This window comes from Epinephelus lanceolatus, chromosome 7 (assembly GCF_041903045.1).
Source record: "Epinephelus lanceolatus isolate andai-2023 chromosome 7, ASM4190304v1, whole genome shotgun sequence".
Taxonomy (NCBI): Eukaryota; Metazoa; Chordata; class Actinopteri; order Perciformes; family Serranidae; genus Epinephelus; species Epinephelus lanceolatus.
Genome location: NC_135740.1, coordinates 40,815,548 through 40,832,820, shown reverse-complemented (window position 1 = coordinate 40,832,820; position 17,273 = coordinate 40,815,548). Strand labels below are relative to the sequence as shown.

The 17,273-nt window shown below is 39.7% G+C and overlaps 1 protein-coding gene across 1 annotated transcript; it reads right to left on the bottom strand.

Moving 5' to 3' along the window:
* LOC117261292 (uncharacterized) lies at positions 1-8,743 on the bottom strand. The gene is made up of 7 exons (XM_033633649.2): positions 8,519-8,743; positions 7,974-8,071; positions 5,827-5,928; positions 4,348-5,280; positions 4,098-4,240; positions 2,826-2,935; positions 1-1,611 (listed from the first exon to the last, which is right to left on the bottom strand). Exons 2-7 carry the CDS (start codon positions 8,044-8,046, stop codon positions 1,476-1,478), a joined length of 1,497 nt encoding a protein of 498 aa, XP_033489540.1. The 5' UTR covers positions 8,047-8,071; positions 8,519-8,743; the 3' UTR covers positions 1-1,475.
* Positions 8,744-17,273: the final 8,530 nt, after the last annotated feature.

Genomic DNA, 17,273 nt, shown 5'->3' with positions numbered 1-17,273 from the left:
TCAAAATATGTGGTTTTAATGGAAGTCAATGAGCACAAAAATGTGTCCAGGGATAGATTAGGCAGTATTTTTTTTTATACAGTGAATTAAAGGGTTAAATTAAAGTTGACCTTGAAATCACACCATATGCAGGAACACAGGCAAAATAATCGCACAATCAAAACCCAAAATACACAAAAATGTGTATAGGGATGCACAAGTTAAAGTTCCTTCTAATACCATTTTCTGTCCCGATCCCAGTTGTGCTGTTTTTGATGTATTCTTGTTTTTTGTATGACTCTCCTTTAACTTACATGATTAAATGCTTTACTTACATGTACCCTTCACCATGATGTATAAAGATATCACTTAAAGTCCTGTTTCATTCAGAAACATGTTTTGTTTCTTCTTAAGTTAGATGTTTTACGCTCACTGTGCAGAGGGATGTGTGATTAAGTGTTTCACTACAAGACTGTTTTCACATTCATCTGCTGAGGGAGGGAACATTTGTAGTTAAACTAAAAAAAATAAAAAAATAAAAAATAAAAAATCAATATTTGCACATCCATATTTAGATTCTGTACTTTTCAATCTCAGAGAAGGAGTAAATATATTTCTAATTTACAAGATAACTTGGGTGAAACAGATCAGACATTTTCAGCACATATGTCAGAGTCATTTCTGCCAGTGTCATGTAATCATTACAGTGGTTCAGTAAATCATTAATACAATGCACATTTTGTAACTTACATTATTTGTAATTTTCAGTTTTATGCGTTAATCACACACGGTAATTTGCAAACATATCTAAAGTGATTCATATTTCATTACATCCAACATTAAGCATCGGCTAAACAGTACATTTATAAAATTGTTAACAATGTTCTGCATCAGAGGCCCTGCACTCAGTGACAATGGCAGAGAGAGTATGTTTGGTTATACTCAACAACTCCTTTGCATGTGAGGGCAGAAACATGAGCAATCTTATGAAACATCTAGCAAAATTACGCCACGTATAGACAGAGAAATGCACTGTTTTCAACCACCTAGCTCGTAGTTCATCTCCCATTACCCCGTCCACCTCGAGTATGTCCTAGTCTATAGTAGTAATTTATTCAGGTTTCTGCGTTTTTCCTTATCCACTGTGAGGGTCCAGGGACAGAGGGATGTCATGTGCTGTAAAACCCTCTGAGGTAAATTGTGATTTGTGATATTGGGCTCTATATACAAAATTAAAAAGTGAAATTAAATTCCAAACAATGCTGTAGCAGGATGTTAATGCACTTACATACATAGAAAATGCAATGTTAATTCTGTTCTTAATTTGTTTCTTTTTTTTTGTATTAATAAAAAAAACAAAAGAGCCGATAAGAGTACTGTTGAAGTACCAGATCGATCAGCAGTATCGGTAAGAGTAGTAGTATTGGCAGAATCCAAACGATACCCATCCCTAGTTAGGACCACAGTCCAAAGCCACTGTGTAAATAACTGTGATCTCATTTCTCACAGATCCACAACTGTTGAGAAAAACAGCCGTCATCGTTCCATTCTCCCACTCCCACTGATTTCTGCACAATTTCCCCACAGTCCTGGTTCCCGTTGAAGCTGTTAGGCTGCCCGGGTTGCCAGAACCTGATGGACAAGATTACAGAGACAGAAACAATTAACTCCTCTCTCAGATGCTCAGTTTTTGTTTCTCAGCTGATCTGACTGTTGTTTCTGACTCAGACTGTGATTGAAGGATTTTCTGATTTAGTCTCATTTGCATAGGAGACAGTGTAGAGCCCTCATGTTATCTTTTAAACCGCCCCCATCACCACCTCTGTGTGTTTTGAAATACATCCACACAGTGTATGTGAACGTCTCTGCAGACGCCGCTGTGCAGGGCCTTAGTTTGACAGTTCATCACCTCCTGACAGAGCAGACCACATCGAGCTGAATGTGCTGTACTTTGTGGTAAAATGAATTCAAAACCTTCCTCCACATTTTGTAATAATGCATTATTTCATGAGGGAGCAAAACCAAAATTAATTTTGACATTTATTGGATTTCAGTTCACATAAGATTATTATCATGTGACCTCTGTCTTCTACAAAGTACGCGGTTAAAATCACCACTGACCCTTGATATTAACTGCCTAATGACTGTTGGCTGTTTTACAGGTTATTGACAGCTTTTCTAAAATACAATATAAGGATCTAAACAGTGAAAGAAATGGAAAATTAAAGAGCTGCAGAGTTCCTCAGTACAGGAAAGGTACGGTACGGGACACGGACACCGCTCTCTCAGGTGAAAGTCCGTGTTTGTTGGACCCACCCACCACCCCTTTCACCCGCTCCACTCAGACTGTCGCCTACTTAACTTGCCTCCTTGTCTGACGCTGCCAGGTGCTGTTAAACTATAACGGCAAACATCATATCATGCCGACGTTAAAGGACACCTTTTTTTGTTGGTTTCTGATGCTGCAAGTCACTGCCCAAGTGCCAAAGTTTGACGACTTCAGAGTGAGACCAGGCTCTGTGGTCCTGCTGCCTCGCAGCTTGGGATTTTATTGTCTTGTTTGCTTTTTTGTTAATAAATCCCATGGATTTGTCTTATGTGGTCATTTTGGGTCAGTGATGGAGTTTTGTTAGCCCCGTGGGGCCATCCAAGGGTGGGGCGTAACAAAACGGGGATACAACGTCCATGAGGTGAAGTAAGTGTTTTGTGTGTACCATGTGGCCATTGTTTGGGTGTAGAGGTCGTCTCTAAAAGATGATTAATTAAGTAACCTGTCCGCTCGTTATGTCTGATGTCATGAATTTATGATATAGTTTAGGTCGTACACTCTAGCTGTTAAAACTTACCCTGTCGTGAGTGGGGTCCCGTCCACCCACATCCAAGTCCCCTCCTCAAGACTGTCAGTCAGACCAATCCAGGCATTTTGGTCTACTTGCAGTAACCCGTTGACAAATTCCTGTTAATGTAGCACAGACAGAGGACAGGAATGATTAAAAGACAAATACTCTTTGAAAAATCTGAGTTTATAGATACATAGATAGATAGATAGATAGATAGAAATCATATGATATCATGTGACGAATGACTTAAATCAAATTGAATACAGGTGCAGTAACACAGGAACTAAGTCATAAGGAAATGAGCTGATAATTCTGTGCACATAATGACTGTTTACATTTTAAGATGATGGATGGGAGTAAATAAGAAAGCGACCTCTGTAAGGAGGTAGGTTGGGGTGGTGGATGAATCAAAAAATAAAGAGAAGACAGGGGTTCAGAACTGTGTGCACTCTGAGTAATTTTAAGGTATGTTGTCACCATGTTTCTTTTCTGATACCTAACCACACTAACTCTGTTTCCCTAAACCTTACCTCTGTAACTTTACGTTAAATATGTAACTTTACATAATGTTCTTTGTGGGGTGAATGAGGTTATGTAGAGATCATGTCTTGAGTTAAAACACCTGAGTTTGGTGGCTGAAACCCTCCTGAAAAAGCCGCAAAGGGTTGGTAAAAACACCTGGGATCAATGGCTCAAACGTCACTGAGATCATTTTTGGTGGCAGAAAAGTTGCTGGAAAAGCAGGAACAGTCACTGAAAAACACCTGAGTGCCACGAAAGGTTTGTGAACACACTCGGGATCTAAGACTCAAACGCCACTGAGAAACACTGCAACCGGTTGGTAAAAATACCTGCAATTGATGGCCTCAAACATTGAGAAACACTGCAAAGGGTCGCTACAAAAACCTGGAATCGATGGTGCAAACATTACTGAGAAATGTTGCAAAGGGTCGGTAAAAACACACGGGACTGATTGCTCAAACGCCACTGAGAAACACTGCGAAGGGTAAGAAAAACACCTGCTTAAACGCCACGTGGAAACTACAACTAACTCTACTTTGCGTTAAGCACTAAATGTCATTCCTGGGGTGCAAATTCGTAGCCATTGTACGAGGATATGTTATGACCATTTTGTTTTTTTCTACCTCTGAAACAAGCTGATGTTGCTTGTGACAGATTTCTTTACATAGTCATTACGTAGCCAACACCGCTACATGAAAACAGTAAAAGACAACATGTTTTTGATCTCTTCCATTTTATTCTCTTTCTCTTCCTCACCTGTTCCTCTCTGCTGTCTATGACGACCAGATCGGCGCCCTCTGTGATGCAGGCGTTTCTGCTCAACGTCCAGTTTCTCGTCAAAGTTGAGACAAAGTAACAGCTGATTTCGAACCTCCTCCAGCCCGCCTGACAGGGTTTAGCTGCGAATTGAAAACATGAAGATGGACAAAATATCACCAAAAGGTTTTTACCAAAAGTTAGCCTAACACCTGTGTATTAAATCAAACTGTAATGACAAACATCTTACCTGTTACTTTGTTGATCTTCTTGTCTAACTGATCTCTGATTGTGATCAAACTGCTGTAATTGGTCTGTAACTGCTGATTTTCCCTCCTCAGAGTATTATAACGGGTTTGCAGCTGTTGTTTGTCTTTCCACAGTGAAGTGTAGCTGATGTCAAGGAGATTTTTACTTGTGCTTAGTGTATCGTAGGTTCTTTGCAGCTGGTCGTTGTTCCTTTTTAGTGAAGTGTAATTGTTCTGTAACTGATCTCTGTTTGCTCTCAGCGTAAAGAACGTAGTCAGTAGCTCATCTCTTTCTCTCTGCAGTTTACTGTATGTGTTCTGTAGCACTTTGTTACTTGATGTCAGTTCATTGTGATTTGTCTGTAACCTGTCGAGATTCATCTGCATGTCATAACAGCTTCTCTCTAGTTGATTTTTGCTTTGTCTTAAGTCTTCGTAACTTTTCTGCCACTGGTCTCTTTCTCTCTGCAGGTTGCTGTAATTGGTCTGTAGCTGGTCATAGCTCACTGTCAGATTATTGTGACTTGTCTGTAACTGATCATTGTCCTGTTTCAAGGTGTTGTAACTTGCTTGTAACTGGTCCCATTCATTTTTTAGATTGTTAAAACTGGCCTTGAACTCATGTGTTTCGGCAGTCAAAGAATCGTAATTTTGCTGCAACTGGTCTTTTTCTCTTTGCAGGTTGTTGTAATTGGTCTGCAGCTGGTCTTTGCTTGCTTTCACATCATTGTGATCAGACTGTAACTGATCGCTGTCTTGTTTTAAGGTGTCGTAACTTTGCTGCAACTGGTCTTTTTCTGTTGTCAGGTTAGTCAGGCTGTCCTCTAACTCTTTTCTCTCTGCAGTTAAAGCATCATAACGGCTCTGCAGTTGATCTCCTTGAATGTAGCTGGCCTGTGTTGTGTCTTCTGACCGGTGATGGCTGAATACCTCATCTGTGAAATGCAAAGAGATGAAAAAGATGTGCTTAGCTCAGTGGTTCTGAAAGGTGTGCCGTAATGCCAAACTAGGTGTGCCGTGGGATTTTTTGATACCCTGACTTCATTATTGTAATATTCAAGTTGGCCTGTACAAAAAGTTATGAATGAATTTTTGACTGTATCAGAGAGCTTAAGATGGATCGGCAGATTGGTGCGGCTTCTGCAGTGAAGCGACTGCTGCACCGGTCAGTCGTGGTGAAGAGGGAGCTGAGCTTGAAGGCAAAGCTTTCAATTTACTGGTCCATCAACATCCCAACCCTCACCTATGGTTATGAACTCTGGGTAATGACCAAAAGAGGAGCACAGACATCTGGAGGGAGCTCGGAGTAGAGCCGCTGCCCCTTCAGTTGAGGTGGTTCGGGCATCATACAAATCTCGTCTGGCTTGGGAATGCCTTGGGGTCGCCCAGGAGGAGCTACATCGTCTTGTTTCTCAAACATTAAAGGCCAGTTGACAGTTGCTAAATACATTATTCATATTTTTAGTGTTAACAACACTTACAGTAGATAAACTGTCCGATGTTGCCAGCCAACAGGAGAGCACACAGTAATCCAAGACACACGGTCACACATCTAGAGGGCTTCTTTCTTCTGTGAAAATCCACTAAATCAGAAGAGAACAGTTAAACATGCAGGGCTGCCTGTTCACCAGATTCTGCCTGTGAGACAGAAGCATCCTCATAGCTCTTCAGAAACCCAAATATAAAAGCTTCTATGAAATACTTGTACAATACAATACAAAGCAGCACAAATTGCTTTTATATGAAAATGAATATTTCTTCAAAATTGAAGTCGATCAACAGGTTAGTTTTAAAAAGCAACTGCCAGAAGTTGTATGTTTTTGCAAACCATGAATATGTTTGTAGTTATTCTGTAGCAGATACGTCGAAACTTTACATTTATATTTTGGCACAAAAACCACTTGTACCATTTTTCCACTGTCACTTTTGGCTGCGCTGAGTAAAGCCATGCCATTCCGATTTATTTTTGTATTGTCAGTTTTAGTGATGGGGAGTCTGGCTCTTTTCAAAGATTCGGCTCTTTTGGCTCAGCTCTCTTGAAGAGCCGACTCACTTCATTTAGTATCACTCGGAGCCTTCTATTTTAGCATATTTAAGCAATTATGAACGTTTTTTGTGTTGGTAAGCAATTTTTCATTCAGTGTTTTCAAAAAAGCCTCATTTTTATGCTTTTTTTTTTTCATTACAAAAAAAAATCCACAGTGCTCTCTCCCCTCCAGTTGCACAGATGGGTGGGCAGTTCTAGGATGTCTGTGCAGGTTTGTTGTTGACCCTGTTCTGGTGGATATTTTCATTTTACAAATTCTGCACTCAGCTTTGCAGTCTCCAATATCACTGACGTGCTTGCATTTAAATCCAGCTCCCCCGTCTCTCTGTCACACTTTGTGTACCTGGCCTATACCACTACACTCACAGTCTTTGGAGCGTCTGCCCCCTTCCTTCTTTCACATAATGGTATGATCCTAGACTGTCCTCACATGTGATTGGCCGCATGATGTGCCAATCAAAATAAAGTCCCGCCCCTGCCTACATGGATTCTCAGCAGAGCTAAGCAGCAGTAGCTGAAGATTCGGTTCTCCCCGACGGGAGTTGGCTCTTCTAGTTTGCTACAAAGAGAGCCGACTCGTTTGCGAATGACACATCACTAGTCAGTTTAGACACGCTGAACCCGCCAAGCCGTGCCGGAGATGGACCATCCCCAGAGTAGGTCCAAAAGCAGGTAGTGGTGACATCTTGCCGCCTGTAGCCAACCCCAGAAGCCCCCCTTTCTCCCCTCAAACAGGCCATGTGTGTTGCAAGACTACTCACCTCTGTCTGCAGGAGACCAGAGAGACAGGTGTTTTGAAAAGTCTCTGAGTGTTAAGCTCTCAGTACGGCTGTCGCTTTGAATTGAATCTCTGTGGTTTGGAGTTTAGTTTTTACTTTAGATATCTGCTTTATTTTACTCTTTCATATTCGCTATCATGGTTTATGGGAAGGAAAAGATGATGTTTTGGCTTAAAACCCAGTTTTGGTGGCACAATCATGGCTAAAGAAGCCGTCAATGTCTTCGTGTATAAAAAAAAAAAAAAAGCTTTTTGTGACACTTTATTCAGTGGATAAAACCCACATTTGGTGTCTAAAAAGCCACTGTAAAAACAACAACTCACTAAAAACCAACCAGTTTTGTTTATTGGTCTTAAAAAGTGTTCTGCAGCTTGGCAGGTGTCTTGCCTACGTGTTGCACCATCCGTTATGCCCTCCTCTGATTAAGTCAGATCATGTACTTAATCGCTTTAGAAATGTTGATGTGATAGGTGTGAGACTACAGGCGCAGATTTTGGGGGGACACAGTAGAAATGTGCATTTTCCCTCCGCCAGTATAAGAATTAAAATCACAGAGGACTTTAATTTTGAAAAAAAAATTGAAGATATTTCCACCATAAGATGTAGAAAAACAAAAATTGTTTGATACTCAAAATTTTATGAATACATTTTTATGATGTATTCATTCATGGTTTGCAGAAACATACAACAAACATTTTCTTCTGGAGACTGGGCTGCCAAAGCAAATGGATTACACTTTATGTTAGCTGTGCCCAATATTTTCAATATTCTGTGTCCGTAAATTTTCAGGTTTATACTGAACCTTTGGTAACGAGGCCCTCCAATGTGAGGTTCTTATTTATATATACGTCGTCGTCGATTTCCATCATGTCCATTCTGATAACGATCTCACAGTTATTCCTGTAAAGGGAGGACATTTATAGATGTTTGTAAAGTAACAAATACACTAACATATCAGCATAAGTTAGTCCATAAGACTTTTTAAAACGCTTTAAAACAGTATTTATAAGTATGCTCCAATGAATTATTCATGCATACTTGTGCCTGATTAAGTTTTATTTTAGTTACATTAAAACCCAGCTTAATGACCACAAACATTGCTCATAACATTAAAAACCATTAATTTTTTTGGAAAAGATCGAGCCTTAAATCCATAATATTATTTGTGGTTTGCCTTTGGAGCGTGCGCAAAATTTTCTTGATGTAATCTGTGTATTTAACTTTTAATTAGATCATTTCTTATTTTAATCTGCCCAAAAACTATGAATAAATGGGTTTGTTGAATGTGCAGAAAATTTACAGATAAATATTCAATAATATTCAAATAGCCTCTAAATGCGCACTTACCTCGGAGAAGGTACAAAGACGTCTGTATCAGCAGGATAATGTTCACATGAAGATGTTCATGCAGCATATATATTGTGCAGAAAACAGGATGCTCCTTTTGCTCGTGTCATCAGAACATTTGATGTAAACTCAGCTCTGATTGGTCTGGAAAAATCTTGACCTGTACGTTCACATCCTCACTTCACATTTCAGGTAATTTTCGGCCAACTTTATTCAAACCAGCAAACTGGATTTCACCAGAGAAGTGGAGTTATCACAGAGAGGTTATCTCTCAGGCTGCAGACCTTCATCTTCTGTGGTTTCTCTTCCCTCTTCCCACAGATTAACTTCCCACTGAGGTTAAATGAGTAACAGCGCTACATGACCGAGATAAAAGGTGAGACGTATTGCAAAATTTCAAAATGCAAACTTTGCTGTGCTTATTCCAGGTCTGTAGCTACAAATACCATGAAAGTATCTTGGTGCATTGACTGGAGGATTACGGGGTTCCCAGGTGTTGTATTGGACAACATTTCAAAACCTTTCCAGGACTTTTCAAGGACCTGTGATACATTATCCATGACACGGAGCAGCAAAGCTCCAGGAGAGAGGAAGTGACAGCCGATGGGTTTTTTTGGCTGGATAGTAAAATAAAAAGAGAACGCTCTGTACCTTCAAACTACCATGCTCTGCTTTCACAGCGGTTTAAACAAAAGGAACGACTTACTGTCATCCTCAAACTCTGGTTTCATCACCATCCTCATCCTTTTCAAGCTCAGCGCTGCTTTTCCCACCATTAACCATTCACTTATTCACTTTCCCAGGTTCTCCACAACCATGGGGACTCCTGAGATTAACTCACAGTATTGTTGTGTTGGTAGAATAATAGAGCCACAGAAATGATGTCAAACACATACAATCAAGTCGACAAAATCACACACTCATGGAAACATTTAAAACAGTCGTCTCAGTGATGAAATAAAAATTAATTTATGCTCCGCCTGATTGTGTAAAGACAGTTTTTCAACAGGGGCTTTGTTTGTTGAGAGCGTTATCTGTTACTGATGCCATTCACAGGCCTTGTTGCTGCTGAATGGCGTAAAATGGATTATCGTTGATCTACCCTTGTAGACAAATGATTTAGCCTGGCAGTGGTACAAGATTTAAAGCCGTGCCAAATTGGAGGTGTGCCCAGCAGGCTGTTCATACGGGTCAACTCACATGTGTCTGTTGGACTGAAGACAGTTTTTGGTTGATTATTTGTATCCAAATTCTGAAATAACATCTCAATGCAGTTTTGCTGAGGATAAAAAAGGAGTTGCCGACTTGATGACACACTGTTTAGCCCTACATTTAACATTCATAAGCAGTAAACGTTATAATATAGTTGTGACGTTACATTAATTTGTTACATGATATTTGATAAATGCTTGATAACACACTTTATATTTGTCACATGGCAAAAGTTGTCATAGAAAACAGAGACTCAATGATGTTTTTGTTGAGACTGCAGTTGATTCAGTTGTAGGATTTTTTTGGTCATAATGATGGTGTTTTATTGGACAGTTTTATTTTTATGTATTTTTTATTTTCTTTGTATTAAAATCCCCTGCTTATATTAAGAAATAGCATGATGATATAGAACAATTAAATAGCCCAGACCTTTTGAAATAAATAAATGTCCTTGGACACAGGGAGGGTCAGGCAGAGGATTAAAGTCTGATCATTATGAGATATGGATAAATATTTGTGGGCTTACAGGCCTACATGACTTCAACGGGACTACAACGGACTACAATGGGTCGCGCGCCGGTGACGTCATAGGTAATAGAAACATGGGATTTTGACCGGCGGCAAATTCAAAATCAGAGCTCTTCACACACATAAAATGTAAATAAAAACAATTCAGTTGAGTCTTTCCCCTTCGGATGAAATGGCCAGTCAGGCTACATGCTACAGAAAGAGTTTAAGAGGTCCTGATCGCCTTCGGTACGATGAGAAAGTGAAAATAATAGGAAGTGTGTGCCCTTTTCAGCTGCCAGCCTGTGGACGAATGACCAACTGAGACTCCATGACTGTTCATGTTATGATTATGACAATTATTATTATAATGGCAATGTCCAATAAGTCATAAAAACAACATTCACTGAGTCTCAGTTGAGGCTAACTTTTAGCTAGCTACGTTACTATAGCTAAACATTTTGCTGTAGGAGCTATTCCTTGGTTTATGATCACTGTCCTGTTGATTTATTACTTAACATTCATTAGAATTAACTTCTTGGCTTTGAATATCTCAAGTTATTGTTGAGATCAACTGACCTTAGCTAGCTAGCTAAGGCTAGGTTAGCCAACTAACCTGTGATGAAGTGCCTGCCACAGACGTAGGTGTAGTGACTGGCTGGATCCCACAGCTTTCCGTCTTTACCCTGCCGTTTGGTGGCTGTGAGCCACAGATTTCTTCTTTCCCCATTCTTCACTCTATCCGGGAGCAAAGAAAACTGCAATTCTGTTTTTTTTAAACTGTTTGCTGTGCAGTGAACAACGCATCAACTTTTCGGCATTATGAACTCCTAGCCGCGACTAGCATCTCTCCCGGGTCGAGTTCAAAACTTTCACCTAAAAGGGGGCGTAGCACTTGTGACAGCAGTGAGTGACGTTGCGTTGAATGTTACGTTAGCTAGCGCAGTTAGCTGAAATGTTGTCAATTTCGACTTCAAAATGATAGCCCAAACAAAGAACACGTTTCCTTGCAGTGGTACTCCTAAAATGAACTGTGGTGCAAGTTGCTATATTCTCTAGTCTATGATTAAAGAGCTGATAAGGAGACAGCGTTAGCTTGCAAGCTAGTGCGGTAGGTTGCACAAAAGTTTTCTATTTCCTCTTTAAACAAGCATTTGTGAACACAAGGCTAACGTTATTTTCACAACAACGATCTTAATTGTGTATTTAGCAATCTCCTTCCATACAACATACAACTGAGAGCCTGGTACTCGCACATGTGTCCGTCTAAAACCGTGGTGGCTCTCCGGCTACGCTAAATGCTAACATTAGCATGTTAACAGGCTCATAATGGCAATGCTAGCATGCTAATGTTAGGCAGTTATACCATGATCACCATCTTAAGAAAACTAAGATGGTGATGCTCTCTGTGTTTTCTATGACATGAGAAATACTTCCAAATACTTTTGTTTAAAAATAGAAGAACAGCCGAAATACTCAGAGCTTTCACCGGACATTTAGCTCTACATAGTGGAAGAGTCAAGTGACGTCACTGGAGATTTGCTGCTAGCGTGGCTAAAAAGATGACAGGATATTGGAGTACAACATCATGGTTATTTCACTGTGTATGTATCACTCCGCCTCACAGCTGATTGCAATCAACAATCAAATCAAAACTGACGGTTAGTGTCAGTTAGGTCAGCAGTTGCGATGTAGGCTAATTAATTCATCCACTGTCAAACAGCCAAAAATATGGATTTATTTCCTAAAATAAGTTTTGAATTGAACTATGAATGGTCATCAGAGGAAGATGAGGGAGAGGAGAAGCTGAATCCATCTGAGCACACATCCAGGTTTGTCAGTTCATCAGCGGAGCTCAATGACTTGGAGAAAAGCAACATACTGTCAGATCAGAAGGCAGAGTCGTGTAAGTGCCTGGCACACCATGTCTGCGTTACATAGCAACGGTGACAGCGGAGTCCTGAGGGAACTATTTTTGTTGGCGGAAGACAAATAAAATGCTTAAATTATCTATTTTGTCCTCATTTTTCAACATTTCTTAATCAGCCTTGCTTATTTAACTAATGAAAAATACCTGAAAAACAAGTAATGTCAGCCTGAATTACTCGTGTGCGTCCCTGGTGAAAATCATCATGCATGGGAAATATGGCTTCTACAGGCTCGCCATAGCTTACTGTCAGGACTCGGACCAGAATTTGGGATGGTGGACTGTCGGAAAAGGGACATTTTTTTAGGACCCCCTCGAAAACAAGGTGATTCATTTCAAGGGGTTTATCCTAATAAAATAAACTTAATCATCATTTCTCAGTGGCAACCCTTCTGAATGGCGGTATTTCGGACCCACTTCAAAAAACATGAGACCCCGAAACATGGAAAAATAGGATCCAGGTTTAGAAATATTTAAGTTTCCCTTGAACAGTAAATCATGCATTCATGCCAAAACGTTTTTGTTGGACCAGGCGTTACCACCTGCCACCTTGCCATAAAAATATAAAGGCCCACATAAAAATGTTCTTAAAAATGTTTGGGGATGCAGCTCAAGGATGTGTGGTCATCTTGTGTTGCTGCCGTCCTCTCGTGCTGCTTGTTACCATTTTTTACAAATGGTGAAACTTTCATTTTGCTATTCTCATCTACAGTAATATGGGCATCTCATAAAAGACATTAATTTGAGGCAGAACTGACTGATGGTTATCAGCTCCCATATTACACCATGATTAAAATAAACGACATCACATAATAATACGTAATTAAGTTCTCTGATCTCATCTTATTTTCTTACGTGACTATCACTTACTTCAACTTCAGGAGGACTGAATTTCAGAGCCTAGTAGAATTATACGTAATGAAATAATGATAATGATTTATTTGGATACATAATTCTGTTGTCTAAAAGAAATGTAATGAATAATGATCAAAAAATGAATTTCAGGAAATTAAATCTGCAGCATAGGCATGGGCAGTACAACGAAGATTAAATTTTGTTAAAATTAATTTCTTTGGATTATTACGACTTCTGACTTCTGTCTGTATCATTATGTTTGTATCATATCACAGAGGTGAGACACATCAGTGTGTTGTTGTTGTGTAGAGATAGCAGCATCCTGAGATGTCGATAACTCCTCTTCCTCTGTTTTTTCCAGAGGTGGCTGCTTCAGATCAGCTGCTGAGTTATTGAGGCTAATTAATATGGGCAGTGCAGGGTGTGACAGGCTGAAGGATGGCGTCTCTCGGCCACAGTCATTTCCCCTTATCTCCATCAGACACTCAGCAACTTCACCCTCCTCATTCACAGCCTCCCTTTAGCTCAGATGGGAGATGTGTAAGGTTGCATGATAATGGTCACTGAGGTCAAAAACTACCGCATTAAAAAAAAAAAAGCAATGATAAGATTTGGAGTTTTTTTCCACCACCAACATGTTTTGGATGCTCAGGCCTTGGTTTGGGTTTGTGATATTATTTTACTGACAAGACACAGTTCATTATTCATTCAGGAGACCTGGAGGTGATTAGGAAATTCAGTCCAGCCACTAAAAATAGACTCGTGTTTTCTGTCAGCTGAATTTTTATCTGTTTCTGAGTGGCTGAGCTCAGTAACAGCCGAAGCTTCTTCGTGCTGTCAGGAGAAATGCTGGAGCCTCACAGATCAGGACAGCAGGCGGCTGGTATCGACTCTTTATAAACTAAAAAGCAAACATACAACATGTAAATAATATTAATATAAAATTATGATTATGAAGCTGGATAATTAAGCAATGTCACACGAGAGGGAGTGATGTTGTACTGTGATATCATCACGGCTGTGATTCGGTCGCATGCACGAGGCCGCAGGCCGAGGGACGCACCAGGGATGCACGCGAGTAATTCAGGCTGACATTACCTGTTTTTCAGATATTTTTTATTAAGCATGGCATATTATTATTATTATAATTGTTATTATTATTATTATTATTGGGTTTTACAAGAGTAGGCTACAATGAGTACCAGACCATCAAATCACAGCATCCGCGGTGAGAGGACATGGAAGTGTGTGTGCTTCTACGCACAGGACCTTGCCACAGACCTTATTTTCTGCAACAATCCAAAATCCAATGGAAAAATCCAACAGGCTTTTTGATGAGGGAACCAGGGTGACTTTAACTTCCATGCTGGCCTACAGAAAAATGGAATCCCTGGAGCGCTTTATTTACGTCCTCTAAAAGTGTTTGTTTTTGCCACTGACAGGCTCAGATTATTATTCTATGTGTGTGATTACATTATGGAAAGGATCCCTATGGAGATAAACCTTTTTGTTAAAGAGTAAGATCCTTTTTTTAAACCAGTAACCGCCCTGTAATTCGCCAAACCCCCCAGATTCCGCTTAGATAGACAGTCATTGTAGCGTGCCTAGAGGCAGTATATGTTCACATCTGACTGGGTGAACTAAGAGTTTGTTTCAACCAAACCAGAGTTGGTGATTGTTAAAACTGCAGAAAGACAATTCAATGGTTTCGTCTTGTGCTTCACAATGATAAAATTCCTGTTCTCAATTTAAATTGAGTCTGGTGTGATTGGCAATGGTGATTTCAGGGCTGTTTCTGGTTAAATATAAAGGCCTATCTCTGGATCCTTTTCATTATGATATCAGACACTTATAATGATAATCTGAGCCTGTCAGTGGTAAAAATAAGCACTTTATTGAACATAAATTGACTGAGCGAACCTGCTTCATGTTCTCACTCGATACAGAACCAGTTTGGAAAACTGTTATTCCCATTAGTCTAAACACAAAAACATGTGACAACAGGGGCCAGGTTGAAAAATGACAAACGCATATATTACTTATATATTATAGAGTATATTATAAAACAGAGTATGTAATGTGACTGCATTAAAGTGTGACTTTATTGAGCTGAGTAATAAACATGATGAAACTTCTTCACTGTTTCTACTGTTGTGAAATTAATGACTTGAGTGATTTTTTTTAAATAGTTTAAGTACGTTCACATGAACTGCATGAATTCATTAATTTAAATAAGCATTTATTTGTGCATTGATTACTTATTAATCAACAGTTTCTAATGCAAAACAGTAATCAATGCAGCAGCCTAGGTATTTCCATCATCATGATCACTCAGTCAGTAACTGTATTCATGTATTCATTGTAGAGCCGTATTGTTTATTTAAGGTTTCATTTAGTTATTACTGTGACAACAATGGAGTCGTTACTAGTTGTGTGAAGTTCAACAATCAGATTTAACACTGGCTCATCAGAGTTCAGATCCCATTCCCTTTAAAAACACTGAATAAAGCAGCTTCTGTTTTATGGATGGTGCTCGTCGTGAAGGGGCTGCTAACTACGGTAGCCAACGTGAAAATGCAAAAGGCCCCATAGCCAGTGTTTGGTTTGTGTGTTCTGGGCTACTGTAGAAACATGGTCGAGCAACACGGTGATCTTCGTGGATGAGGACCAGCTCCCAATGAAGATATAACCGGCTCATTGTAAGGTAACGAAAACACAACAAATCTTATTTTCAGGTGATTATACGCTAAAGAAAACAAACGTTCTGCCGATATATCCCCTTAAATCCTACACACTTGGTTTGCTCGGAGGGCACTTTTGCAAAAGGACAGGCCGGTATAGGTCACATCAGGTGTACGCAGGGCCATTTTAAGGATGTGAGGACATTCAAGGCTTAGCCCAGACCTCTGCGCCCCCAACTTTTTTGGTAAGCGTGCTCTGTTTTGCTCTATATTGCTTTTTATGCACCCCAGAACCTTATTTACATTAAAAGTACAAAAACTTCAGTACGAAAACTAAACCAGTATCACTGGTCTAGATATTGGCACAGTAATAAACATCCACGTCAGCCGGCGTTCTGCCAGTGTCCCCGAAATGCACACCAGTGTGAGGGCCCGTTCATTGCCACTTGCAGCTTTAATTCTAACTGCTAAAACCATGTGGCAAATAACTAGAGCTTAGTCTGTTAGCTTAATGCTAACACATAATGGCAATTACTATTAATGCGGCAACAGAAATTAGCATCGGTGAAAGGTGGTGAAATGTCATATGCACGAGTTTTGAATTGCTTTGTCTCATCCATATACCTTTACCATAAAGTCTTTACTGTATCACAGATTGATGTTTAAGCTTTGACTTGCAGATGATGTTACACGGATCACATTTCAGAACATACCCGAGGCTTTTTTTTTTTTTTTTTTGGTGTGTATCACATTAGCTCTTGACTTTAGAGGCAGAGAGGCTCCGATGCTGCCCTCCCCCATAAAGGCATTGCCACTGTTCTAGTTACAACCTTGAGATGAGAGCGTATGGGTCCCCCAGGAGGTACTGGAGGAGGGGTCGTTATCATTTTTGGCAGTCCTCCCATGTAAACCCAAAGGCCCTCCTCCATATTCATCAGGGGTGATTATGTGCTGACCTCCGTCTGCCGTTAATCCTGAGCTGATGTATGCCTACCAGGCAGGCGTCATGGAGGAGGACGAGCAAACCTGACACTGCGGCCAATTAGGTGTCTCCGAGGTGTGTGTGAGAGTGTGTGTGGGAGAGAGGGAGAGCGAGAGCAAGTGGGTACTAAAAAATACATTCATATCTAAGGCCTCTACAGTGATGTGTGCTTACGATAGAGATGATTAATTTAATAATGTGTCATTTACATGACTATGAGTTTATAACACAACAACCTAACATAAACCAGATCCAGAATACACCACAGATATTTTATTATTTAAAAAAAGAGGTTAAAAGCAAGCAACTGTTGTTTTGTTAAACAGAAAATATAAAATGCTTTACAGATAAAAATTGGTGTCTAAAAAAAGGCAGAAAAGACAACGTATTTATAAAAAAACAAGAACAATAATAAAACCACATTAAGTAAATCACATAGAATGAAAATAACATTATACAAACGTATAGAATAAAATATGTATCAATGTCCGGCAATTTCTTTAAAATATTTACATACATGGTGACGATCTGTATTAAAACAATTGAAAAAATAAAGCACACACACTCACACACACATGTACACAAAAATAA

Bases quoted from the DNA above. Each gene is read 5' to 3' on its own strand.
- LOC117261292 (XM_033633649.2), bottom strand. From the start codon at position 8,046: ATGGACATGATGGAAATCGACGACGACGTATATATAAATAAGAACCTC. The intron at 5,929-7,973 runs GTTCAGTATAAA...CTTCTGATTTAG, and splicing joins GGAGGGCCTCGTTACCAAAG to TGGATTTTCACAGAAGAAAG. The intron at 2,936-4,097 runs GTGAGGAAGAGA...CTACATTAACAG, and splicing joins TAGACAGCAGAGAGGAACAG to GAATTTGTCAACGGGTTACT.